Source organism: Desmodus rotundus, chromosome 12 (genome assembly GCF_022682495.2).
Source record: "Desmodus rotundus isolate HL8 chromosome 12, HLdesRot8A.1, whole genome shotgun sequence".
NCBI classification, from domain to species: Eukaryota; Metazoa; Chordata; class Mammalia; order Chiroptera; family Phyllostomidae; genus Desmodus; species Desmodus rotundus.
The window spans coordinates 307,358-332,304 of record NC_071398.1 but is presented as its reverse complement, the minus strand read 5'-3'; the positions used below and the strand labels follow the sequence as shown (position 1 = coordinate 332,304).

Genomic DNA, 24,947 nt, shown 5'->3' with positions numbered 1-24,947 from the left:
GCCGGTCACGTGAGCCGTCGGCGGTCAGGTGACCAAATGCGGGCGAAGACGGGGCCAAGTGGGCCACGCCCACTCGCTCGCACGGAGGCGGGGCGGTGCGCGGGCCACGCCCACAGGCTCGAGTGGACTGGGCTGTGCGGGCGGGAGGGGAGCGGGCGAGGTCGCCGAGCTGCTATCTGGGGCGTCTGGGCGGGGTCGGCATGTGTCCCCTGCGACCCCCCACGTCGCGGTGTCTGTGCGCCCGCGCTGTCGCTGCAGGCTCCTGGGTGCACACAGCGTCCTCTGCAGCCTCTAAGCTTGGTGCAGCTTTAGGTCGGGCTGGACCCTTAGTGGCTGGAACGCCGGCAGAGACTCAACGGGGTTCGCGGTTTGCCTGGGTTCTGGGACGGCCGGAGATGGGCGGGGCTAGCGGGGACACCTGTGGGAAGGATGGGGGATTTTCGGGGCAAGAGCTCATCCTAGGGGCTGTGGGCCTCCGTCCGCTGAGGGCACCGTGGTGGTTGCGTTGGGACCTGGTTCGTGACAAACACGCCAGGGTCCCCGAGCAGCCCTGTGGACCTGGTAACACGCGAAGTGAGAAAAACACTGTACTCGGCTTCACCGAGGTGTTGGACGATGTGGGTGCATTAAGGATGCCGCCCGGTGTTTGGGACTGGACTCAGCAGATGGGCCACCGACAGGGGGGAGACAGTTAAGCTGAAGAGCTGGTCACAGTGCTGGATTGAGACACCTCTGGGCACTGGCAGGTGTCTCTGCAGCAAGCCGGGCTCATCAGGTGAGAGGAAGGGCCCACCGTGACTTAGAGTCTCTGTTCAGACAGGTCCACAGTTCCCGGGATATGCATCTCTATACCCATTCACCTGAATAGTGGGGGGTTGGGAAACCAGCAGTTAGAATTCTGCCTTTTTTTTTTTTTTTACAGAATATTTGCCAATTGGGTCAAATACCTAAGAAGAAGGAGAAATAAAGGAGTGAGTAATTTTTTTCAATAAAAGAGACTGAGCAAGAGATTACCATGGAAGGATGGAAGGAAAAAAAAGTCGAAGCAACCCAGAAATACCTGCAAGGGAGAATGTGAGCTCAAACAGTGTGCGAGTTCCTCCCCTTCCATTTTGCCAACACAAACACTCCTTGTTCATAACACCCCAAAGAGAGGCTTTTGTGCAGTAATGTCCTCAAGTTGGAAAGTGGGCTGAACTGAAATCTGAGAATCACTCAATCACAGGAGTGTGTAGAAACGTAACAGAGAAACCATAATCTGGGGGAAATGAGGGAATGCTAAACCAAGTGAAGGGGGGTGAGTGAAAGTTTGAAATCCTTGTGTGATGATCTCCAGTGTTCACCAGCTCTTTCCAACCTCCTCATCAGCACCAGGCTCCCCAGGTTCAACTGAACTCTGGGCCCGGAGGCGTGGCCTGTGCTGGGTGGGGTCAGCGCAGGAGGCTGTGAATTGTGGATGGAAGGGAGGGGTGCCAGGAGCATCTAGTGGTGAGGACAGTTCTGCCCAGAGTACTCGTTCCTGCTGGCTGGAGGACCGGTGGTGTTTCAGTACACATTTTAGAGTCTCCAGACGGTGGATCTGTAGGGTGAGGAACTCGCTGAGGCTTGGGAGCTGTTTGTTACTGCAGCGTGACAGCCACCGCTGACTGACACGCCTCCTCTGTTCCCTGAAGTCCCTGGAAGAGGCACAACCAATGGGAAGAAACCGTTCCAGGCAGACAGGAATGTTAATGGGAGAACAGGCACCTTCATCCCCGAAGACAGACAAGGTATGGGATGCTGAGTCCAACAGAAACACCTAGGTGACTTACAAAAGCCAGGGCAGCAAAACCTCAGTGTTTCTCTTCCTTCACACAGCTAAATGACAGTAACCATTTTCAAGTCAGAGAAACGCAAAGACATTCGGACATCTCCCAGAACGGTATTCATCCTGGTTTAATTAACCAATCATAGTAAGAGTTAGTGCTACAGACAGGAAACTTGCTTGCCCGCCTATCTAGCGCCGGCTCGTGGAATCTGATTCTGTCTCTACCTGAGCCATGGCCCAGACAACTGAATCCCTGTCTTCACACGTCTCATTGCTCTGCTTTGGAACCATTAAGCAGTTGATGAGGTTAAAGGTTTTGCTCCTTCTACAAGTCCCATGGGTCTGTTTCTTCTAAAGTGGGAATCTGGTAATACACCGTATTATCAGACAGCCTGAACCAGAGCACTATTCAAATTCTGGGAGCACCCAAGGGCAGTGCAGGGGTGAGTCGCCAAGGCGATGACAGGTTCTAAGGAGGACGAGGCGTTGAACCACGTGGAACTTGAGAAGACCGACTTGTTCCCAGGTGTGATACTTACGAAGGACACCCCGTCCTTGCTGTAATAAGATGAGATTAGATTTTGGGGGGGGAGAAAGAGATTAATCATGTGTGTCTTAGGCACAGCACAGAAAATTGGAGGAGACAAGTCGCCTGTACTTCTTTTCATTGTAATTGTTATCTTGACCTTTAAAAAGTAGACTTTGAATAGACAGCCTCCAAAAAGGAAAGATTGTGGAAGAGGCAGAGGAGGCGGGAAGGCTGAAAGGGAAAGGAGGACGTGGGGTTGTGGCTGAGAAGATAAACAGACACTGTCCCTGGCTCTGCGTTCCGCTCCCGTGGGGCTGCGAAGGCGCCAGGTTTCTGACGTTTTCTCCTGGCCCGCGAAACAAGAGCTCAGTCCGTCCTCATTTTGAGCCTCAGGTGCCTGCTAGTGGGAAGTGGGGAGTTCAATGATAGCACTCCTCCGGGTTGGAAATGGGACTTCATCATTAAGAATAATGACAAGGCTTGATTTTATTAAAGAATGAAAAGATTGCTTGAAGGAATGGAAGATTACAAGATGTGATATATTATTATATATACAGCTGTCAGTAATAAATTAACATTAGCTGTGGGTTCTTTACACTTTGCATCCTGAATATACACCTTGAAATGCTTCATAATTATAGTTCAGGTCTCAAGAATCATCATAAATTACCCATCTGCCATTCACTCTCTGCTAAAAGCCGAAGACCTACCTCATTTCAGCAGCACGGCGACATCTAAGCTGTCGTGTGCTACAAGGCTCACATGTTAATTCACTTTTTACTGCGGACCTGAGTATCCCAGAGGGACACACCGCAGCCGATGATGACAGGAAGGGCGGGAGGAGAGCAAGGCGCCCCCGTGAGGACTGGGGTGGGCTCTAGCTGACAAGGGTCCTGCTGACCTCTCAGCTCAGCCAGGCTGGGTCTGAGTGGCCAGCTGGTTTAGAAGAAGAGCTCAGACAGTCGCAGCATCCAAAGCAGCCCTGCCACCCAGGTGGTGGTAGGAGTCTGGGCAGAGTTCCCTTCACCCCTGGGGTGCTTTGCCCAGGGGCCACTCGTCCCCTGCCCTGGGAAAGCAGGCCGCCATCTCAGAGCAGCTGTGCACAGAGGTCCCCAGGGCAGGCCTCCAGGCACAGAGGGCTCGGGGGCAGCGTAACCAGAGGGGAAGAGCCGGTCTTGGACAGTGTCCTGCCTGTCCGCAGGCCTGTGTCCTCACCAGGGCCTGGCGAAACTTTTCTTACAGGACCAGAGAGTAAGGCAGTAAGTGTTTCTGGCTTTCGGTGGCAGCAGCTCAGCTCTGCTCCTAGAGAACAAAATCAGACATAGACACTCTCTGAATGGACAGGTGTGGCTGTGTTCCAATAAAACTTTATTTACCAAACAGGCAGCTGTCAGATCTGGTGCCAGGCGCTGCAGCTCCCTGGATCCTGCCATAGGTGTGAACCGTCAGTCTGTCCAGCTGCGGTAACAGACACCACACTCAGCCCTCAGATCTGGAGGCCAGAAGTCCAAGACGAAGGTGCTGGCAGGTCGGGTATCTGGGGAGAGCCTCATGCTGGCCGGCAGAGGGCTGGCTGGTGGTGGAAAGGTCTCTTTCCTGGGTCTCGTGGACGTTAGGGTTTCAACATACGAGTTTAAGGGTGACAGTGGTCATCCATGGCATGGAGGAAGGCCAGCTAATGTTGTTACTAAAAAAGGGGAAAATGGGTTACCAAAGAGAAGCTGTGTGACTGGGTTGGACACGCCCCCACTGAGCACCAACTATGTGCTGGACCCGGTCCAAGGCCTGGGGACTTGCCTCTGAGATGTGACAGGACAGGACAGTCCCTGCAGCTGGCTGTTGGACACGCCCCATGTGGTGAGGGGTCGGGGGCGGAACAACTTGTAAAAACTTAGAACACATGGAGAAAGCTGGGGGTGAACATCCAATGGTAACAATTTGCTGGGTGTGTGTTTTCACTTGCTCATCTTCATCTCCTAGTTTTTCAACAGAGGACATGGTACTGTTCCCTGTAAAATGTCAACAGAATCTATGAGGTGAGGGGATCTCACTTTCTGAGGCGGCTGCCAGAGCTCTGGCGCCCTGCCCGCCAGCCCCAGCCCCAGAAAGGAGGGGCAGCAGCTCCACAGCTGCCTGCCCAGGCCGTAAAAACCAGGGCTACAAGAACGCCAGCATTGCCCTTGGTGGCTTCTCTCTGTTAGTGTCACCAGGTCCCGAGGCCGAGGCCCAGGGTCCTTCTGTGGGACCTGTCACTGTGAGACTGTGACTGGAGACCCCAGTGGGTCCTTTAGACTCTCTGGGCCTCGGAAACTTGAACTCCCCACCTCTGAATTTGCCTACGGTGGAAACGTCACCTGTTCCTTACCGTGCTGAAAGCATGTGACATTGAACAGCTGGCTGGGAGCCCTGCTGAGGGCGCATCACCCACTCATGGCCCCTTTCCTCTTATGAACTGCATAGTGAGTCCCAGGGAGCGGCAGGTGCTGGCGCTGTCCTTGGTGCTGAAGTCGAGCTTGGGGGTCAGTCCGTTCCCTGAGGTCTGGTGGGAGGAGCCTGACAGGGAAGACCCTGAGCCTTGTCAAGGGCTGCTGTGCCTGCCCCTGCTCCCTGGAGCCAGCTGCTCACCCAGGTGTCCATCCTCAGGGGCTCAGAAGGGTCCTATCCAGTGTGCCAGCTGGGCAGGCGTCCTGGGGAAGCTGGCTCTGGGGCAAGGCACCCCACAACCCACATGCACAGCTGGTGGGTTAAGGACTCAGAGCCCTCCCTGACCCTGCACATCCCTGGAAAGCTGGACTGGGAAAGACGCGGGGATGGAAGACCCAGAGCAGCTCCAAGCGGGTTTCCAAAGCTGTCTGGACCTGGGCCAGCTTCCCAGAGGGGCAGATGCAGAGGCCGGGGGGGTGGGAAAAGGGGCACAGAGTGGTGCTACATCCCTCTGTGTGTGACCTGTCCCTGGCCTCATGAGCTGCGTGACAGGGTGGACCCCCTCACTCATCCAGGCTCGGGACCCTTGCCTGCTCTGCATACCCTCCCGGGACACCTCCACCTCAGGGCTCCTGAGGGCTATCACAGTCCAGGAGGGCACACCCTGGCCCCAACCCCGACTCAGCCCGGGCCTGCTTACCCAAGAGACCCCTGAGGGGATGCCAGATGGATGGTGGCCTGGGTGGGCCCCAGCTCAGCCTGCCCTAGTGCCCCCTCCCAGGGCTACCCTTTTCCCAGCTTCTTCCAGCCCAGGCCCCCCCTCCACTGCCCTAGTATCCCCTGTCCCCCTATCACCACCCACAACTTCCAGGCCCCGCCCCCTCCACTGACCCCTCCCCTGTCCCACCCACCCCCCCCCCTTGGTCTCCGGTGGTGGCGGCAGAGGGAGGCACCTGTGCCCGCGCCCGTGCAAGGACACGTAGCCACGCCTGGCCGGGCCATCTTTAGCCCGCGCGGCCCCTCGCGCGCCCAGCCGGGTCCCAGCGCCAGCGCCAGGAGCATGAGCGCGGGCTGGGAGCGCGGGGCGGCGGCCCCCAGAGTGGTTCCCGCACCCTGCGCCTCGAAGGTGGAGCTGCGCGTGAGCTGCCGGCACCTGCTGGACCGCGACCCACTCACCAAATCCGACCCCAGCATGGTGCTGCTGCTGTGCTCGCAGGGCCGGTGGGTGCAGGTACGACCGGACGGGGGCTGGGTGCGCAGGGACTGTGGTGGGCTCGCCATGCTGGCGGGTTACAGCACATGGCGCCCAGGGGCTGGGGTATGTGCGGTGGGATGAGGTGGGGTGACCAGGTCCAGAGGGGGCGCCAGGAGCTGAGGGAGCTGGGCCGGGGCTGGACTGGCAGCAGCAGCGGTGGACAGGGCTCCAGGTAGAGAGAGGGCGCCGGAGTTGGGGTGCTGCCAGGGTTCCGCGGGATCCGGAGGGTGCAGGCAGGGGCACAGAAGTGAGGGGGGCCCAGGAGTGAGTGGTGTGGCTCGGATGGGGACGCAGGGCTGGACTGAGGTCGCTGGTCCCCCTCTGTGTATGGGGCACCCAGGACCTTGCCTCTGGTGCCAGGTCCCCACGGTCCAGGTAGAGGAACCTGCCGCGGATCCCTGAGCAGGGAGGGGAGCCCTGGCTCCGGAGCCAGGACTGGATCCCGAGATTCAGGACTCCTGCAGAGAGGGCTCCCCAGCCTGTCACCTCGTTCCTGGAGTGACTCTGGGGTGACCCGGCCCATGCGCGACTGTGGCCAGGCTTGGGGCACCCCGCGGACCTGATTCTGGGTGGGTGTTTTAGTTTCTATGGTGCGGGGGTCCCCCCATGACACCTCTGGTCCCGAGGGTGGACTTCTCCATGGCCTGAGCCTGCCTCCCCCCACAGCCCACCCCTCCGTCTGGGCTGTCGGGAGACCTGGATGCGCTGCCCTGTGCAAAGTGCTTTCTCGGTCAGCATCTCACACAGATGGGGCGAGAGCGGAGGAGGTCTGCAGTTCAGGCCACGGTGCCTTCATTGAGGGGGACGGGGACCCTGGTGTTGGCCACCAGGAATCTACGTGGGGGCCTTGGAGGGGACACGTCAGGTGCTCTGCTGCCGAGGGGCGTGAGCTCTGACCTCGCACAGTCTCCTGTCATCTTGGGGCCACCAGCATCCTGGGGCTAAGACACCAGATGGGTCCCCCCACCTCTGGTGTGAGCACTCTAGTGCAGATGCCTCATTTGGGGTGCCGAGTGTGTGGGACCCTGGGGGTGGCACCGAAACCTGTCTGCCCAACGGGGGCTGTGCCCTGGGTGTCAGAGCCCAAAGTGGATGGCAGAGAGAGCTGGACCCAGTGGGAATCTGTGCCCCTGCCTCCCCCCGCTGCCCAGCAGGGTGCTGGGAAGAGGTCTCTGTTTTGGGTGTGCCCAGCCCTGGCTCCAGGGTCTGTCCCTGACTAACACCCGACTCAGAGAGCGGAGCCTCAGTCCCCCACCCTGATGTGGGGGCAGAGCAGCCAAGGTGGGCATGAGATGAGGAGGCGCAGAGAAGCTCACCCCATGTCAGGCAGGGGTCACCTCCACACCAGGGCTGGAGGTGCCAGGGATCCTGGAGAGAGTCCTGCGTGGTGGAGCACAGGTCGGGTGGGGGTCTTCCCAGGGCGCAGCCTGCCAGGCAGCCCCCAGGAGAAGGGAGCCTGAGGCTGGGCCAGCCCTGGGTTGCGCCCAGGGGGAAGCCCCTCCCAACAAGTCTGCTCTCCCTGCCGCAGGTGGACCGGACAGAGGTGGTAGGGAGCTGCCTGCACCCCGCATTCTCCAAGGTCTTCACACTGGAGTACTGCTTCGCGGAGGCACAGAGGCTGCGCTTCGAGGTCTACGACAGCCACGGGCCCAGCGGCATCAGCTGCCAGGACGACGACTTCCTGGGGGGCGTGGAGTGCACCCTGGGGCAGGTGGGCACCCCGTCCCCTCAGGAGGGGGGAGGGCGGGGAGGCCCAGCAGGGCAGAGGAGTGCCTGGGCTGGTCCCGAGGGCTGGTGCTGTGCGGCTGGGGACAGGCCCAGTGGGTCCTCTGGGGAGCATCCTGGCTCTGCTGTTTCCATGGCTCCTTCTCTGTCACGGTCCCTTACTAGTCATTTTTAAAAACATGTCATTTTGAGCTGGGTAATACACTCACATGCAGAGAGTGGGCAGGGCCTGCTGGTCCACGCCCTCCGCCCTGGGCCCAGGCTCCGCGCACCAGCAGAGACCCGTCCGCACAGGAGGGAAGAGCATGCGCTTTCTTCTCTGCTTGGTTTTAACGCATGAGCCGCACACACAGTCCTGCAGCCGGCTCCTCCCACTCCAGCTCCCGGGGCGGGGGGTGGGGGGGCACCCCATCCTGCCCTCTGCACCCCCAGCATGACCAGAGCTCGGTGCCAGCTGCGCCCAGCACGCCCCACATCTGATGCTCACGCCAGCCAGGGGCACCGTTTTGTGCTGCTGCCTAATGTGCCTGCAGTGGGGCGTGTAGTCCGTGCGGGCGGAGGTCGATGACGCGACCAGACCTGTGTGCCTGAGCATCCCCGGATCAGCCAGGCCCCCTTCCTCACCGGCAGGCCCCCCTGTGGGCGGGGTGGGCCAGCTAAGTGCTGACGCCTGTCAGTGCCACCATCACCCTCACCACCACCGGCACCCTCACCGTCACCATGGCGATAGCTGAGGACACTCTGATTCCCCTCAGGGAGGAAGTCACCAGCCCTCCAGTAGCCATGGTGGGAGAGGGGTTGCCATTTACCCCAGGAGGACCCCAGCCACTCCTCCACAGCCTGTTCTAGAATCTCGCCCGTGAATCACACAGGATGTTCGCATCTGTGTCTGGTGTCTTTTGCACAACGAGAGGCCTGCTTGACTCACCCCCTCGCTGCCTGGGCCGCAGCTGGTTCAGGGCGCCCCCTTCTGTCACCCGTGTCTCAGACAAGAGGACCGAGAATTAGGAAGGACATGGCCCCGAGAAAGGGCATCAGGGCAGGGTGTCCCTAGGTGCTAGCCTGCCACCTGCCACGAGCACGGAAGAGAGCAGCACACACACGGATGCACACAGACACACATGTTTGCACACATACCATGCACGTGTGGACACGCATGCAGGCACGGGTGCAGATCCCTGGACACGCACACCTGGACGTCTACATAACCTTTCGATGGCAAACGAGAACCTCCTCCTCTACAGCTCCCCGGGTCTGCGAGGTGGCCAGGGCCCCTCCGTCTGTGACCAGTTGTGGGGGTGGGGCGGGGAGGAGGCCCTGGTCTCAAACCCCAGTGCCTCGACCTTGAGCGAGTCCCTGACCTCTGCCTGAGCCTCTCCACCTGGGAAGCAGGGGCGCTGGGAGCAGGGCCACCTGGGCTGTGGCAGGAAGTGCTGTTGGCCACTCACTGTTGTCAGACCAGCTGTCCCGTCTTCCTGACAAGAGAGCTCAGACGGGAAGCCCACAGATGGGAGAATCGGGGGGGCACACGCGGCCCCCACGCCTTGCCGAGAGCGTTCCCGCCCTGGGCCTGTTTTCTCGCCTGCACAGAGCGTTCTCGAGCGCTCAGGAGCTGCTAGCCAGGCAGCCCCCCGATGGGAGGGGTGGGGTGCATCCTGTCCCAGGTCTGCACTCAGCTCCTTTTGCCGTGGTCACCCCAGCCCCCTGCCACGAGACAGGAGCCCATGTGGGGTGGGCCAGGTAAGTGCTGATGCCTGTCAGTGCGCCATCACCGTCACCGTGGCGATAGATGTGGACGCTCTGAGTCCCCCTAGAGGAAGTCACGGGCCCTGCAGCAGCCATGGTGGGGAAGGGCTCCTCATTTGTCAGAGGAGGACCCCAGCTGGATGGGATCCACCCTCCCACCACCCTCTGGTGAGCAGGTGTCCCTGGCTGCAGAGAGCATCCCTGCATCACTTCACCAGCCCCGTTCAGGGCCTGGAGCCTGATGGGAGGCGGCTAGGTGGAGGGGCAAGACCCCAGGACAGGAGGGGGAAAGCCCCGGGCCCACTGCGGTCTCCCTCACACCTCCTCTCTGAGCCTCAGTTCCCTCCTCTAACACGTGGGCGGCAAGGGCCCATGTGGTGGCGAGGTGGCAGTGTCAGGCCAAGCAGGAGGAATGACCGGTGGCCAAGTGTCCCCCGGGAGGGCCGTGGCCTGGTGACTGCCAGGCCCCGAAGGCACAGGGCCCTACGTAACAGGTTTGGAGAAACCAGGCCACCAGGATGAGGAGACAGGGGCACAGGGTCCCCGGGGGGCAGGAGCTGACCCCTCTGGGACCTTCCTGACCTCCAGATTGTGGCCCAGAAGAAGATGACCCGTACACTGTTGCTGAGGTCTGGCAGGAACGCGGGCAAGTCCACCATCACGGTGAGCCCCCCTCAGCCCTGTGCCCTGTCCTCACTGCAGCTCTGAGGGTCCCATCCCGACTGCCAACTCAGGAGGTCCTGGGGGGGTTCAGATGCCTCCCCTCCAGCCTCCATGGGTCTGTCTGCCATTGGGTGTGGGCTGGTGGTGGCGGGGGTAGGGTCTGCTGAGCTGGACGTGTGGCTCCACCCTGCCCAGGTCACAGCTGAGGACATCTCCACCAATAGCGGGTTTGTCGAGCTCTCCTTCCGGGCCCGGAAGCTGGACGACAAGGTGAGTGTGGGGGTGCTCCCCCGCCAGGCAGGGCCGGCAGAGGGAGAGGGAAGCCCCAGCCAAGCTTGACCCCTGCTTCAGGGCTCTGGTCTCAGGGAAAGCAGTGCTGTGCCTGATGAGCAGCACGGGGGACCACCTGGGGGCCACGTCAGGGTGTCTTTCTGTCACAGCTGTGAGCCCTGCCCCACCCGTCATGTGTGGGGTAGGGGAGAGGCCAAGGGGCATCAGGTGGCAACAGGGCCCCAGTTACAGTGGGTGGCTCTCAGGAAGGGCTGCGGCCTCGTCGGAGAGCCGAGATGACAGAGGCCCGAGGGGTGAAGGGTCAGTGGGGACGGCAGAGCGGGGACGGCAGAGCTGGGCTGCACACCCTGCTGCTCCCGCAGGACGTCTTCAGCAAGTCGGACCCCTTCCTGGAGCTGTACCGGGTCAATGAGGACCAGAGCCGGCAGCTGGTGCACAGGACGGAGGTGAGCGTTGCTGCCCAGTCCTGCAGTGCTGTGGGACAGGGACAGAAGGACAGCCAGCCCTGTCACTCCCCTGTGGCCCCCGGGCCCTCGGGGCATCGTCGCCCGCACACCTACCCTCCCCTGTGAACAGGCAGCAGCCGGCGGTTTGCAGCGACGCTGTGAGAATTCAGTGCTGGTCACACAGTTCCCACCTGCAGGTGACGTGCATGCAGACAGCAATCCCGGAGAACTTTCTGTTTAGATAAATTAGTGTCAGTTCTTAGAAAAGAGCCTATTTAAGGAAAAGGTGTTTCCCCAGGAAACTCAGCTCTGGGCCTGAGGCCCCGCCCTCCCGCCCACAGGTGGTAAAAGACAACCTGAGCCCCGAATGGGAGCCCTTCAAGGTGTCGCTGAACTCCCTGTGCAGCGGTGACGAGACACGGCCTCTGAAGGTGGGGACCTGGCCAGCTGGCAGGCAGGGGTGAGGACTGCAGGCTGGGCCCTGGGCGGGGACCCCAGTGACCGAGCAGGCTGGTTCCGCAGGGCCTGGTCTGGGACCACGACGCCCGTGGGAAGCATGACTTCATCGGGGAGTTCACCACCACCTTTGAGGAGATGCAGAGGGCCTTCAAGGGGGGCCAGGTGAGCCGGCCCCTCCCAGTCACTGAGGCTCTGGACACCAGGCCCTGACCTGGCTTCGAGGGGGCTGCTGGGAGCAGCAGCCACAGGGGGCGGAAGACGCAGTGCCGGCTGCACCTCAGGCCTTCCCGGGCCCCTCGGGGGTGGGGGTGCTGGTGCTGGTTCTCCACGAGGGGCTCTCTGCCTGTCCCTGTCCCCCAGGCCCAGTGGGAATGCGTGAACACCAAGTACAAGCAGAGGAAGCGGCACTATAAGAACTCCGGGGTGGTCATCCTGGCAGAGCTGAAGGTATGCGCTGCCTCTGCCCGCAGGCCGGTCCCATCCCCCACAGCCAAAGGTGACCCCACCCCCGAGGTTCCCCAGTGTCAGAGGGACTCTCAGGAGCCTGGTCCCCAATGCCTGGTGGTCCCCAGTATTCGGGAAAGTTAATGGGTGGGGCTGAGAGGAGGGGAAACAGAGGAGCAGGTGCTGTGTGCTCAGGCAGCTGGGGCCTGAGAGGGGAGGCTCCACCCCTGCCTCAGTCCCCTGGGGTTGGGCATGGAGTCCTGGGTGAGCCCTGCTGACCCCACGGCCTGGCAGTCCTCCAGGGTCTACTCTTTCCTGGACTACATCATGGGCGGCTGCCAGATCCACTTCACGGTGAGTCCATGGGGCTGCCACGCAGCCAGCAGGCGCTTCCCCACCAGCTGGGTCAGTGCCCAGGGGCCCCTCCCCACCCTGGACATGGCTCTGCATTGGTTTGGCACCCAGGACAGAGGTGGGAACGGACATGGGGACAGTGGGGCCCTTCTGCTGGGCCTGGAGGCCCCTCCCCACCCGCTAAGTTCTTCCTGTGCCTTTTCTTGGGGTCCTATTCCGTGCAGGGGAGCCGGGCACCCTCGGGAGGGACGTAGCCAGGACTGACCCTCAACAAAACACAGTGACAGGGAGAAGACGTGAGGAAAGACGTAGGGACCATTGACTCCCAGGGGCCACACGAGGGACAGCCCCAGCCAGGACCCTGGTGCAGCTGGACAGAGAGCCCAGGGTTCCTTCTGCTCCTTTCCTGCAGCGTCACTGATGCCCCAGACTCATCTGAGGGGCACGACCAAGCGCGCACAGGGCTGGCCCCTCAGGGAGGGTGGCAGGGATGGTAGCAGCTGAGATCTGCCCAGTCCCAGCCCAGTCCCTTCCCACTGGCCAGCCCACGGGCCCAGCGAGCGGCTCTGGGTGCAGGAGACACCAACAGGTGTCCCCAGGGGGTTCCTCACAGACCCTGGGAGCCACTCTGACACGCCCCCTTACTGAGGGGCCTCAGTTTCCCTTACTCATCAATTGGGGGTGCAGGAGCCCCCCAGGCCAGGTGGGAGAGGGGCTCCGGCATCATCGTGCGGCCTCTGCAGGTGGCCATCGACTTCACGGCCTCCAACGGCGACCCACGGAACAGCTGCTCCCTGCACTACATCCACCCCTTCCAGCCCAACGAGTACCTGCAGGCCCTGCTGGCCGTGGGCGAAGTCTGCCAGGACTACGACAGGTGCGCCCCCACCGCCTCCCACCCCCATGGGCTGGTCCCACACTGCAGGCCAGGCAGCCCTACGTGGCTGACCCCTCGGGCGGGTGCTGCTTCCCGGGGCAGCGGGGTCGGAGTCAGTGTGTCCACGGGAGACTGGCTCACCCTTCCCTTCACACGCCCCGGGGGGCCTGTGTCCCACTTCACAGAGCAGCTGACTGAGGCATGGAGGGCAGGCCTGCCATGTGGGGGCGGTTGGGCCACGGGGTCCTGAGGGCAGGAAGCTGACCTTCACAGGTGCCCAGGCCTGGAGCGGAAGTGGGAGGCATAGCCTCCAAGCGGGTGGCTCTGTCCCCACCCACCAGCATTGGGCTCCTCACCGCACCGTGCCCTGGCTCACCCTGTAGCATAGAGTTCTGTGAGCGCCACCCAAATCACCCACATTCCACCCGATGCCCACCTGGGAATCGGGGACCCCATTTGATGGGGCCACCTCTCTTCCAGCAACAGGAGGTTCTCGGCTTTGGGGTTCGGAGCCCGGATCCCTCCCAAGTTTGAGGTAGGACAGCCTGGCAGCGGCCCCCAAGTCTCCCTCTGTGCCCCGCCCTCCGGGAAAGGGCTGCCATGGGACGGGCACAGGGAGCCTGGCCTCCCTGCCAGATTGGCTGACCTTTGGCCTCTGGAGACAAGGAGAAAGGGGACGGTAGTCTGGAACCCCCCAGTCACAGATAGCAGTCCAGCTGGCTTAGGCAGAAAACCGCGGCAGCAGGGCAGGGAGACAGTGGTAATGCAGCTCAGGGCTCCGGTCCCGCTGGACAGGGGGCTGGACAGATGCCCGGGACTGGTCTGTCTGTCTGCTGTCTGTCCGCCGTCTGTCCTGGTGACTCCCTTCCAGGGAGGCAAACAGTCTGGCAGGTCCCTTTGTGTCCCTCAGGTATCCCATGACTTTGCCATCAACTTCGACCCAGAGGATGACAGGTGTGAAGGTAGGAGCCCTGGGGCCTGGGGAAGGGCTGCCGTGAGCCCAGCTCACCACCTCCCCCCACCCAACCGGCAGGCATCCAGGGTGTGGTGGAGGCCTACCAGCGCTGCCTGCCCAGGGTCCAGCTCTACGGCCCCACCAATGTGGCTCCCGTCATCTCCAAGGTGGCCCGCGTGGCGGCGGCCGAGGAGCACACCGGTGAGGCCTCGGTAGGTGCTCCAGACCCTGTCCCTGAGGTCTCAGGGTCTCTTCAGGGTATGAGGAGCCCCTCCCCAGACCCCTCCTCTTCTGGCCCCAGTGCCCTGTCTGTAAGGGATCACCCCAGGGTCAGGGGACAGGTAACACAGGCACAGCTCAGACACATGCCAGAAAAACTGGAAACCCCTGCTGAGGGGTGTCGGCAGTCCTGCCGGGGTCGTCTGGGGAGAAGGCTACCTGGGAGGACTTGGGAGCTTGGAGGAAGGGGGGACAGGGATGCAGCTTGCCCTAAAGGGTCCGCACGGGACCACCACTGCTCCCCTGTGTCCCCAGCAATACTTCATCCTGCTGATCCTGACAGACGGCGTGGTGACCGACATGGCAGACACGCGGGAGGCCATTGTGCATGCCTCCCGCCTGCCCATGTCCATCATCATCGTGGGCGTGGGCAATGCCGACTTCACGGACATGCAGGTCCTGGACGGGGACGCCGGCGTCCTGTGCTCCCTGCGGGGCGAGCCTGCCCTCCGGGACATTGTCCAGTTTGTGCCTTTCAGGGAGCTCAAGAGTGTGAGTGCTCAGGGCTGGTGGGGGGTCAGGGCCCGGCCTCTAGGTGCCCCTGTCCCCGTGACTGTGGCCCGTCCCCCTCGGGAACCAGAAGACACAGGGCCCCTCCCCTCCCCTCCCTGCCATGAGCAGGTCCTGAGCCACATTCCATCAGCTAAAATGTCTCTGTGGTAAAAAATGTCAAAGCCACAACGAGGACGGTGTCTCACTGGCCCCTGGAATCCAGGCGGATTCCTCAGTCCATCTCCAACCTCTTTGTGCCAAAAAGCACGTCACGTGACCACACAAAGGAAATCCGTGTCCTGTGGACAAGCCTGTGGCCTCACAGGTGCATGGGGTTGGCCCTGGCCGTGAGGACGCTGCACCTTCGGGCCTCAGCCACGTTGTACCCTGTGGCGAGCTGGAGCCCTGGGACCCTGGGACCCAGGGGTGGGGTCCTGTGAGTACATACCCCTCCCCAGAACAGTGCCGATGTCCCTCGCCGTGTCAGCTGCTGGTGGGACAGCCAGGGCACCAGTGTCTCATATTTTAGGATTTATATGCTTAGCACAGGCTCACCTGCCCACCAGGGGAGCTCCTGACTGGGGTCCCCAAGCTGATTCCACACCACATGACAGGTGGGGCTCCAGAGATGAGGCTGGGAATTGAGCAAGTTGGGGGTGGAGCCAGGGAAGGCCACCAGCTAAGCAGGCTGCCCCACTCCGCAGGCATCCCCGACGGCGCTGGCCAAGTGTGTTCTGGCTGAGGTGCCCCGGCAGGTGGTGGAGTATTACAGCCACAGGGGGCTGACGCCTCGAGGCATTGGCGCCCACACCCAGGACTGTGGGCCAGGCCCCACCCCCTGAGCACCCACAGAGGCAGGGCACCAGCTGTCTCCTGCCTCCACAAACTTGTGGTTCCTTAAATCCCCTCTGACCTTCCAAGGGCCCCCTGTCCCCCAGCCCAGGACCACCCCTCGTCCTCAGGGCCCCCAAGGCTAGAGGGATGAACCAATCCAGGCCCCAGGAAACACAGAAGCAGGAGCTGAAGGTATGGGGGCCTGGCAGGAGGAGCAGGGGTCCTGCTTGGCATCTGACTTCATGGGGAGGGGCCAGCAGGCAGTACCCCATCACCGAGAAACCTGGGGCCCCTGGGCGCCCCCAACCCTGTCTCCACAGTCAGATTTCTCCTCCCCCCCTCCCTGCTCTGTGTCCTGCCCCCGGGCCCTGTTGTGGGGTCTGCAGCTGGGGCTCCGGTGCAATAAATTGTCCTTGTTTCCTGAGCAGTTTGTGCCTTTACTGCCCACACCCTCCACCCCTGCAGCAAGGACAGCCCAGCACCGGAGGGCCCGGGGGGGGGGGGGGGGGGGGGGGGGGGGATGGGAGAATCTGCCCCTCCCAGCTGCACCCGGGACGGGGACTCTTCCAGCCTTCGGCTTGCTCCTCGGGGTCCCTCCTGGAGTGGACGAAGGGCCTCCCAGGAACGCAAGGTGTCAGGAGGGCCAGACCCTGGGGGGGCCATGGCCACCCAGCTTCCGAGTGACCCTGCCAGGCTCAGGCAGGGAGGGGGTGCCGTGCAGGGTCTCCCATGGCTTCTGCCCACACTTGGCCTGATGAGGACCTACTACGCACTGCAGGCTATAGGCTCTGTCCATGAGGGGCTCCACCTGCCAGGGCCTCCCAGCCCTGTGGGGGTGAGACTCCAGCTGAGATTCCCCCTGAACTGTCTTGCCCAGGAGAAACAAACTGTCCTGTCCCTGAATCCAGGGCCACCGTCCACCCCTCCACCTATCCATCCATATGACCTTCTGTCCATCCATCCACTCTGGGAGCCTATTTTTAGCTCCTGATTCATCTCCTGTTAAACAGGGGTAATGGGCATCACCATGGTAACCTGGCCACACTGAGTTCTGGAAGGGCCGATGCTGTTCTCTTTGGCAGTAGAGCAGACCACTGAGAAGCAGCCCCACTCTGCACATCTGGGCAGCAGCTGGGTGCAGGGTGGGGGGTGGGGTTGTGGGTCCTGAGGTGGGGGGCAAGTGTCAGCCTCATCCTGACGCAGCTGCTGAGGTCATGTGACGGGACAGCAGTTTCAGGGGCTGGGAACCCCAGGCAGGCCCTGCACTCCACTGGGGGTCGAGCAGTGAGGTGTGTCTGGTGAGATCTGGGGGAGGCAGAAGGCATGGAGGGGTCAGCCGAGAAGAGGAGGGATTCCTCCCTCAGCAGGAGGCAGTGGGGGCCCAGGGAGCAGCCCTCTGGCCAGCACGGGGCCTGCGGAGCTGGGGGTGGAGGGGGGGACCTTGAATCAAGCCCCCAAGTCTTCAGCCACCCTCCCAGGGAGCCGTGGGGTGGGTGCGCCTTCTCCCGGAATCTGGGCAGACTTGGGTCCTATGTCACTTTCAAGGCTTGGTCACGAAATGCCACACCACTGCCTGCTCACTCCAGACGCCAGCTCTGAGCACACAGGCCGCGCAGTGAGGAGGCCCAAGGAGCCGGGGGAGTGAGTGGCCACTGTGCCCTCCAGCCTGCTTACTCCTCCTGGCCACTGCAGGAGAGACCCCGCACCAGAAACACCCGCGGGTCCCTGCTGTGTCCCTGACACACGGGTGCGGGCAGGCCACCCTGCTCCTTGTTTCGGCATGACCCGTTAGCAGCGGGACACACACTGCGCTTTGTGCGCATGCTCGAGCGGGGCCCGGGGACTGGTATTGAACACTGCGGAGCAAAGCGGGGCTTCTCTCTAGCTCTGCGGGTGGTTGTGCCAAAACTCCATCTCTTTGCCTGTGAACGTGCCCCACTCTGCGAGGGAACAGGGACTCCGGGTCAGCGCCCGCCCCCCACTCCCTGGGCCTGCCCTGCCTGCCATCCTCAGTCAGCCGTGGGCGGCCAGGAGCGGGCACACCGGCTGCTCCAAATCACGGCTGTTCTTTCTTCTGCTGCGGAGCGGAAGCGCAGCAGGAAATTGTGACTAAGTGCTGGTAATTGGTGCGGGGGCGCGGGGCTGTCAGAGCAGAGTCTGGCGCAGGGCCCTAAGCACAAGCCGTCCTCTGCCCACCACCCCCACCCTGCGTGGTGTCGCCCTGAGAGCCAGTGGCTGGACCCCAGCCTGGTGTGGACCCTCGTCCCCCTTAGGATGTTCAGCAGCTGCCCAGCCCCCATGTGGGAGCTCCCCTGCTTGGGTACTTGCCAGGGGAGGCTCCAACGTCAGGGCAGCGCTTGCTCATGGCAGCCCCCGTGACCCCCTTTGTGAGAGGGGCTGCACAGAGGGTGGCGGGGCTGCAGCGTGTTCCCAGCACTCCAGGCCCAGAGCCAGCAGGCCCTGGCCATGCACGTGTGTGCCCACGTGTGCATGTGTGTGTGTGTGTGCACAGGGGCACACGTGTGCCATGTGTGTTTGTGTGCACTGGTGTGACTGTGTACTTTGTGGGGGGTGCATTTGTGTGCACGTGTGTGGTCGGGTGGGCTGGTAGTTGGGGGATCTTTGTCCTCAGCTGCTTTAGGAAAGCCTGTCCTGACCCCCAGCCACCCCAGGGTGGCCCCACCCCCTCCCCTTGTGTAGCCCACTCCCTCTGCAGAGGCTGGGAGCTGGCCAGGCCAGGCTGTGCGGCAAAGTCCCTGCTGTCCTGCCAGGATGGACACTTCTGGGAGCCACTCAGTGCCGGGTTTGCTGAGAGCTAGAGATGCAGATGCTAGTCCAGCAAAACCTTCCCAGCCCTGGGGGAGCCAGTCTTGGGGGCCCAGGATAGGGTACCTGCAGGCGGGCGGGCAGACAGGCCTCCCTGCCTTGTTCCGGGTCCCCAGGGCTGGGGGCCATGGCTGGGATGAGACGCGAGGACAATGTCTGCCCCGCGCCCCGCCAGGCCAAGCCAGATGGCTGAGGCCAGTGTGAGCGCACAGGCCTGGGGTGAAGGGTGGAGCCTCCGAGGGCTGCCCGTCAGTAGGTCAGTGCGCAGTTTAGTAGGTTCCCGTTTTAAGTGGGAGGAAATGTCGGGCTAGACCCTCTGCCCAGGCACCTTACCTGGGGTCTCGGGTGTGAGCTGACCCCTTGGCCCAGCCTCAGCTCACCCTCCAGAGCTGGCGAGTTGTCCTTCAGAGCGTGGGGCACGAGGGGCGGGAGGCACCACAGTGGGTGTCATCCAGGCTGCAGTCCAGAGCCCCCCACTCTGCTCAGCCAGGGCCCTGGGGAGGAGGGGTCTCCCAGGCACAAGAGGGTCCCAGCAGAAACCACCACCTGTGTGGCAGGGATGGGCAGGGGTGCCCGGACCCCCAGCGCATGCACTTTGGACAGCTGCCCACAGACCTGGCCCAGCCCAGGGGTGAGCTCACCTTGCCCCCTCCCCACACACAGCTGCAGGCAGGTGGGCGCCAGGCGGGGCCCCCGCAGGAGCTGGGGCAGGGGTGGAGGGGGGAGCTCGCGGAAGACGCGCACGGTGTGGGCCGCAGCACGTGAACCCCAGATTCCTTGAGACCGTCTGTGAGGCCTGGCAGAGACACGGGCAGCCACCGACAGAGGGCTCCACCGCCGTGAGGCACGGGAGCCGCCCGGCCTGTCCTCATGGACTCAAAAACACTCACACCTGCAGGAACCGAGGCCTCGCTCCCCACACGCCCGCCCCGCACCCCTGGCTGGGCCCCTCCCGTGTAGGGTGGCTTGTGGGCTCACACCCCTGGGTCACCTTTGGTTCTCAGCTGTGAAATAGGAAGAACAATGCTGCCCAAACCTGTTTTCTCGTGGTTTTTCCTCCTCCCCAGCTCTTCGGTGGCTACGTAAGCTGACGGAAGAAGGCTTCCTGGTTGTTTGCTCCTTGCATTTTCCCGAGCCCTGGTTTGGAAGTTTCACACTTTTCTAGCCACGTATTTCCGAGTCGGGCATTGATCCGTGTCCTCTTTCCACGCTGACCCCCCACGAGAACGTTCTGAGTCACCCCTTTCCAGTCCTTCAGGAATCCCAGTTGTCATGTGTGGTCAATATTTTTATGCAGGTGATCTGTGTTCCATTTACCTTGATTCTATTTCTCTCTCAGCACCCTGTTTGCACCTGTCTCCCCCACCTGGGCCCCCTGAGCCCCTCCACCCCAAGAAAGTGGAGGCACCTGCCCAGCCACAAGCTGCTTGCCTGTCTTGTAAGTCATTCCCCTTGGCTGGCCCCCAGGGGGCGCTGCTCCTAATGCCCACTTGCCCAGAAGCGGGGCTGCCACTCCCAGGCAATCCCCACATCCTTGACCAGGACCTCAGGCTGGCCTCCAGGAAGAGGGGACCATCCCTTGGGCCCACAAAGTCCTGTACTTAGACCCTCACCTCCGACCGCCTTGGCGGAGGGAAGCTAAACACCACCTGTTCCCAAAGTGGCTCAGGGGAAGCCAGGGCCCTGTCCCGCAAGGCCACAGGCCCACCAGCACCCCAGGTGTGACCCAGTGCCCCATCCTGTGCCCACACACACCCTGCCACCCCCAGCACCTTCCCACCAGCAGGCAGAGACACGCCCTCGGCAAGGGAGTGGCACATGGAGGCCCGCTCAGGGGGCAAGGGGCAGCCGCCTGCTCGCCAACCTGGGCGGCCTATGTGAGGGCCGAACCGACTTCTACTTCAAACAACCGTTTGCAAAGCTGCCGGGGGCAGACCTACGGATTCCCGGACTGAAAATTAGACACATTCTTTCTTCTTCTTCTTTTTTTTTAAGATTTTATTTATTTTATTTTTAGAGAGAGGGGAAGAGAAGGAGAAAGAGAGGGAGAGAGACATCAGTGTGTGGTTGCCTCTCGTGCGCCCCTTACTGGGGACCTGGCCTGCAACCCTGGCATGTGCCCTGAGTGGGAATCAAACCAGCGACCTTTAGGTTGGCAGGCCGGGGCTCAGTCCACTGGGTCACACCAGCCAGGGCAGAAAATTGGACATGCTCTTTAGCGTCAGGAGGCCCTCCCTCCCTCCTCTCCTGTCACTGTCCCCGTCCCGCCTCACAGGACCCACTCTCTTGGCCTCCCCATAGGAACACGAGGTAGGTTTTGCCTGAATCGGTGCTTCCAGGACAGCTAATCTTTTTGATCTGAAATAAACACTTGTTGCCTCTCACTTTGGCTTTTTATTTTTAAATAAAATTAAAAGGTTAACACCACAGTCACACTCAAGTCCAGGGACTGGGTGGGCCGGTGGCAGGGGCAGCGCTGCAGGCTGTGACAAAGCAGCAGATGCAGCCCTGGGCAACCAGGGGAAGAGCCTGAGGGCTGCCCCACCCACCCCACCCTGGTGCCCCGAGGGAATGAGGCCTGGGTGGGGTGGCCGGCAGTGGGCACCCTGCCCAGTCACAGTCTCTCACCTGCATCAGGGTGTGTCCTGGAACCGTGCCACCCACGTGTCCTGCAAAGACACGTTGTGAAGTGACCTGGACGGAGCTCGTGCGTTGGCGAGGAAGCCCAGGGATGGAGCAGAGTCTGGGGCCCTGGAGGTAAAGGGAGGAGGCCTGACCAGGTGCCTGCACCAGCCCAGCTGGACCCGTGGGGAAGCGCCACATGGGTGCCCTCCGCTGGTTGGGAGTTCCCAAGGCTCCCCATACCGACAACGCTCTTCTCCCAGCCCTGCCCAGCCTCCAAGCCCGCTCCTCCTCTCCATGGGCATTGAGCCTGGAAAGACTGGAACAAACACTCCCCGGACGGCTGACCCTCGGAAGTGACTGCCCAGGATGTGGCTGCCGGCCCAGCTCCCCCCCCCCCCCCCACCGGAGCACAGGCTGTCCCCAGGGGAAGGCAGGGTCCTGACAGGGACAAGGGCCAGTTAGCACATCCTGATGCCCCCTTTCTGCATGCAACACTGGTTAATAAAGTCACACAGGCCTCGAGTGTACAATTCTGTAACACCATGTGATCACGTGGGTGCTGTGATTGTGTGTTTATCACCCCGAGTCCAGACTCCTGGCACCACTTACCCCTCCACTCTCCTCCCTCCCCCACCCCCCCCAGCTGTCTGTTCTCCGCATCTCAGTCTCCGTTTCTACTTTGTTTATTTTGTTCATTCGATTCCACATACAAGAGAAACCACAGGTTACTTGTCTTTCTCTGACTGGCTTATTTCAACACCATCACTGTTAATAACATATTTCAGCCACACACTGGACATAAAACCCAGCTTTGAGTTTTGAGATTGTGAGGCTTCTGTCCTGGGAATGGAGCTGCTTGTTTACCAGGCGGTCCAAGCACTTGAGTCAGAGAACCCCAGAACAGAGTCCTGCAGCCCGACTCCCTTACATGCTAAGTGCACGCAAAGCCGGCAGGGTGCCAGTACCGACCCTCAGTCATAGAACAGGGCTGCATCCTCTGCATGCGGGCCCCTCCTCAAGGCCACGCAGACGGGGCCAAGCCACAGCCGCCCAGACATCCGGGTGAGACAGCCTGACAGACTCCATTTTCCCTACAAGAAAAAATGTCACTTTCCCCCCCCCTCTGGGCCTCTTAAGAAACTGGACCAAAATTATAAATGTTTCAAGGTTTCTGCTGAGTGTGGTGATTTCCGGTGTAACCGTCTAGAAAAATGAGACATTGCCGAACAGCTGTTACGAATTGGGAACGTAGAACGCAGTTCACGGCTCCCTTTCACCCCTTTACCCTGCTTTGTGCCAACCACGAGTGTAAATGAATCTGGGGTAATAGTGGACCCTTCCACTTCTGGACCCCTCCAGCCCCGCTCACGTCCCTGGTCCCGTCCCAGGCACCTCCAGCAAACCCACGCTGCGTTCACCCGGGCTGGACTCTTCACCCCGCTGTGTTAGTTTCGCTGATTAAAATCTGCCCACACTTGAACTCTGGTCTGCATGTTTGTCTTTGAGATACTCTGGCAACGGCCGGCCGGGGCAGGAAATGCAGGCAACGCCTGTTCTGGAATGAGCCTCCCGCTGTGACATTCACAGAGAAAGGGGGGTCCAGCCCCTCCGCAGGGGGAGCTGGGCCTGCTCCTGCCTCGGCCACTAACGGGGGTCCCTCCTGGGCCTAGAAATACCCTGGGGGCCCGGCTGGGACAGTCCATGGCCACACTACCTGCTCAGTGGACTCACCATCCTCATGCACCTTCAAAGGGAGAGAGGGGCCACAGTGGGTCCGTCCATCTGTCCTCAGGCGCCTCGGGAGCAGGGCTGGGGAAGAGTTTCCAGAGACGGAAGGTCAGCTCTGAGAGCAGCATCCTGGGAACGAAAGGAAGACAAACAAGATGTTCCCCAGAAACAGCAGGAGAAAGGGGAGGGCCCCGGGCCCCACCCCACCCCACCCCACGGTCGCCCTGCACCCCCCTTGACCCCTAGGCACCCACCCCTGCTTGGGGCTACAGCCTGAGGGTGCCTTCAAGAGCCCAGTTCTGAGCCTCACACCTCCTTCAGAAGCCTACCCTGATGCCTGTCCACTCCGTCCCAGATCAGGGATGCACCCTCCTGGGGCCTGGGGGGTGGAGGGCAGGAGCGCAGGACTCCCCACACACAGCAGGTCACCTGCGGCAGATGGAAGTCTGGTGCCACCCTGGCACCTGAGGGTCCAAGGACCTCCTCCAGCTGAAGGATGCCCTCACCAAGGACAGACTCTGGGGCCCTGGAGGCCAATGCCTGTGCAGATCAGCACAGAGGTGTTTGTGAGCGGCTCCCCTTACAACCTGGTAGCCCCATCCCCACCTTGACTCCTCAGCATCTGGAAGCCTCCCTCACCTGGCTGCAGCAGGGAGGTGAGGGAATTCTCCACGGTGCCCAGCTGCCTGCTTCCGGGCACACAGCTGGGCTCCTCTAGTTGGGACGTTGAAAGGCCTGGCCAGGTCTGTTGGGAAGCGCCCTGCCTGGTTTCAGAAGCTGTAAACCCCCATGGCTAAGACTGAGTGAAAGACCTTGGGACCATAAGCCATTAAGGAGGCAAAGCTTACCTCTCTGGCAGGGATACAGCCCCAGCCCACTTTACTTTACCCTGCTTGGCCCCCAGTGCATGACCGGTTAGCCAATGATGGGTAAGATTCCTCAAGGGAGGGACGACCTAAGACAGGCACGGTCATGAAGAGGCCCTCAGGGAAGGACTTGGGGGCTATAGAAAAAGGGGGTGATGGACCCTCGCCCCTCAGCTTTGACATAGCCTGAGTCCTCATTCTGTCTACAGGAAGTCTCCTAATCTCTTGGCTGCCTTACTTCCCCTGCCTGACTTAAGCCTGAAACAATGCCGGAAGTGGGTGCGGCCCTGTGCTGGAAAGGGCGGGTTCTCTAGGGCAATCAGGCCTAAGAAAGAATACATAAAATCCTATGAAACCTACTTTGCTAATATCCTCAATTTTCTGATAAGGGTCCATGCATGGAATGAGTTTGTTCCCCAAAGTTTTATGGTCCTTTAACTATCTGACCCTGACTCAGAATAAGCCCTGAGTTCTTTGAACGTTATCTATTGTTTGATCATTTCTGCCTGACAATAATTGATGAGCTTTACATATACGCCCTGTATTCCTATGCAAATTAAACCCAGTAAAAGCCCACTGAGGAACAGGTTCCTGGCCCTTCTCCTCTGAGAGATCGGCCACCTTTCCTCCCCAAGCAGATCATGTCTTGGTAGACTTATTCTCATCCATAGCATTGAGGGGGGGGACACGTGGGTGGAGCCCCCCCCACAGACCCATCTTTCCTTTGCCATGAGGCAAGGTGGCGTCTGCTTGCCCTGTAGTGACTTCAGAGAACGTCGCGGCCTTGATGCATCTACAGCTCCAGTGAGACCTGCGGCATCCGCCCGACAGCCCCAGCTCCGTGCCCCCTCGGGCTGAGTCATGCTCGCAGTGGGGTGGCCTGGGGTGGCCTAGGGTGGCCTGGAGCAGCTGTGACAGGGGCGCGAATCCCCCCACCTGCAGCGGGTGTCTAGCGAGCATCCTCTTCCTGGCTCGTCGATGGTCACCTGTCCGTTGTGTCCTCACTGTGGCCGAGAGACAGCTCCTCTGTCCTCTTCTCAAGAAAGCACACACCCCATCCTGCAGCTCCACGCGCCCCCCAGACGCCCACCTCCCAAAACGGTCCGGGGCTGCACACGAACTGTGGACACCCGTTCAGTCCAGAGCACAGTGCCTGCCCGCCCCGGGAGTCCTTGGGCCTCTCCCACTGCCCCCGACAGACTAGAAGCAAGTCCCCAACCCAGGCGAAAGCAAGCAAGCGTCTGCTTCTTGCTCAGAGTGGTGTGTTTCCCGAGCCCACCAGTGTGCGGTGTGTCTGGGCTGTGCTTCTTCACAGCTGCAGG

The 24,947-nt window shown here is 61.3% G+C and overlaps 1 protein-coding gene and 1 long non-coding RNA gene across 3 annotated transcripts; one reads left to right on the top strand and one right to left on the bottom strand.

Moving 5' to 3' along the window:
- Window positions 1-5,742: 5,742 nt before the first annotated feature.
- Window positions 5,743-15,984, top strand: CPNE7 (copine 7). Of its 2 annotated transcripts, XM_024551515.4 has the most exons (15): window positions 5,743-5,991; window positions 7,544-7,726; window positions 10,075-10,149; window positions 10,345-10,419; window positions 10,803-10,886; window positions 11,228-11,317; window positions 11,409-11,507; window positions 11,706-11,792; window positions 12,084-12,143; window positions 12,887-13,020; window positions 13,501-13,555; window positions 13,931-13,982; window positions 14,054-14,187; window positions 14,510-14,746; window positions 15,451-15,984. In XM_024551515.4, the coding sequence occupies exons 1-15, from the start codon at window positions 5,821-5,823 to the stop codon at window positions 15,586-15,588; spliced, it is 1,674 nt and encodes a 557-aa protein (XP_024407283.2). In that variant the 5' UTR covers window positions 5,743-5,820; the 3' UTR covers window positions 15,589-15,984. The 2 variants fall into 2 exon arrangements, with proteins under 2 accessions (XP_024407283.2, XP_045044377.2); XM_045188442.3 differs by having other exon boundaries at window positions 13,501-13,982.
- Window positions 15,985-16,138: 154 nt separating this feature from the next.
- LOC139440395 (uncharacterized) lies at window positions 16,139-24,749 on the bottom strand. Its single transcript, XR_011650619.1, has 5 exons — window positions 24,562-24,749; window positions 22,763-22,888; window positions 21,035-21,157; window positions 19,443-19,543; window positions 16,139-16,885 (listed from the first exon to the last, which is right to left on the bottom strand). It is a non-coding gene; the product is annotated as an uncharacterized lncRNA (long non-coding RNA).
- Window positions 24,750-24,947: the final 198 nt, after the last annotated feature.

What these genes read in the sequence shown, in the direction of transcription:
- CPNE7 (XM_045188442.3), top strand. Translation starts at nt 5,821, where the DNA reads ATGAGCGCGGGCTGGGAGCGCGGGGCGGCGGCCCCCAGAGTGGTTCCC. An exon ending in CGGGCAAGTCCACCATCACG is followed by an intron (nt 10,150 to 10,344) that starts GTGAGCCCCCCT and finishes CACCCTGCCCAG; the next exon opens with GTCACAGCTGAGGACATCTC. An exon ending in CCCGGAAGCTGGACGACAAG is followed by an intron (nt 10,420 to 10,802) that starts GTGAGTGTGGGG and finishes CTGCTCCCGCAG; the next exon opens with GACGTCTTCAGCAAGTCGGA.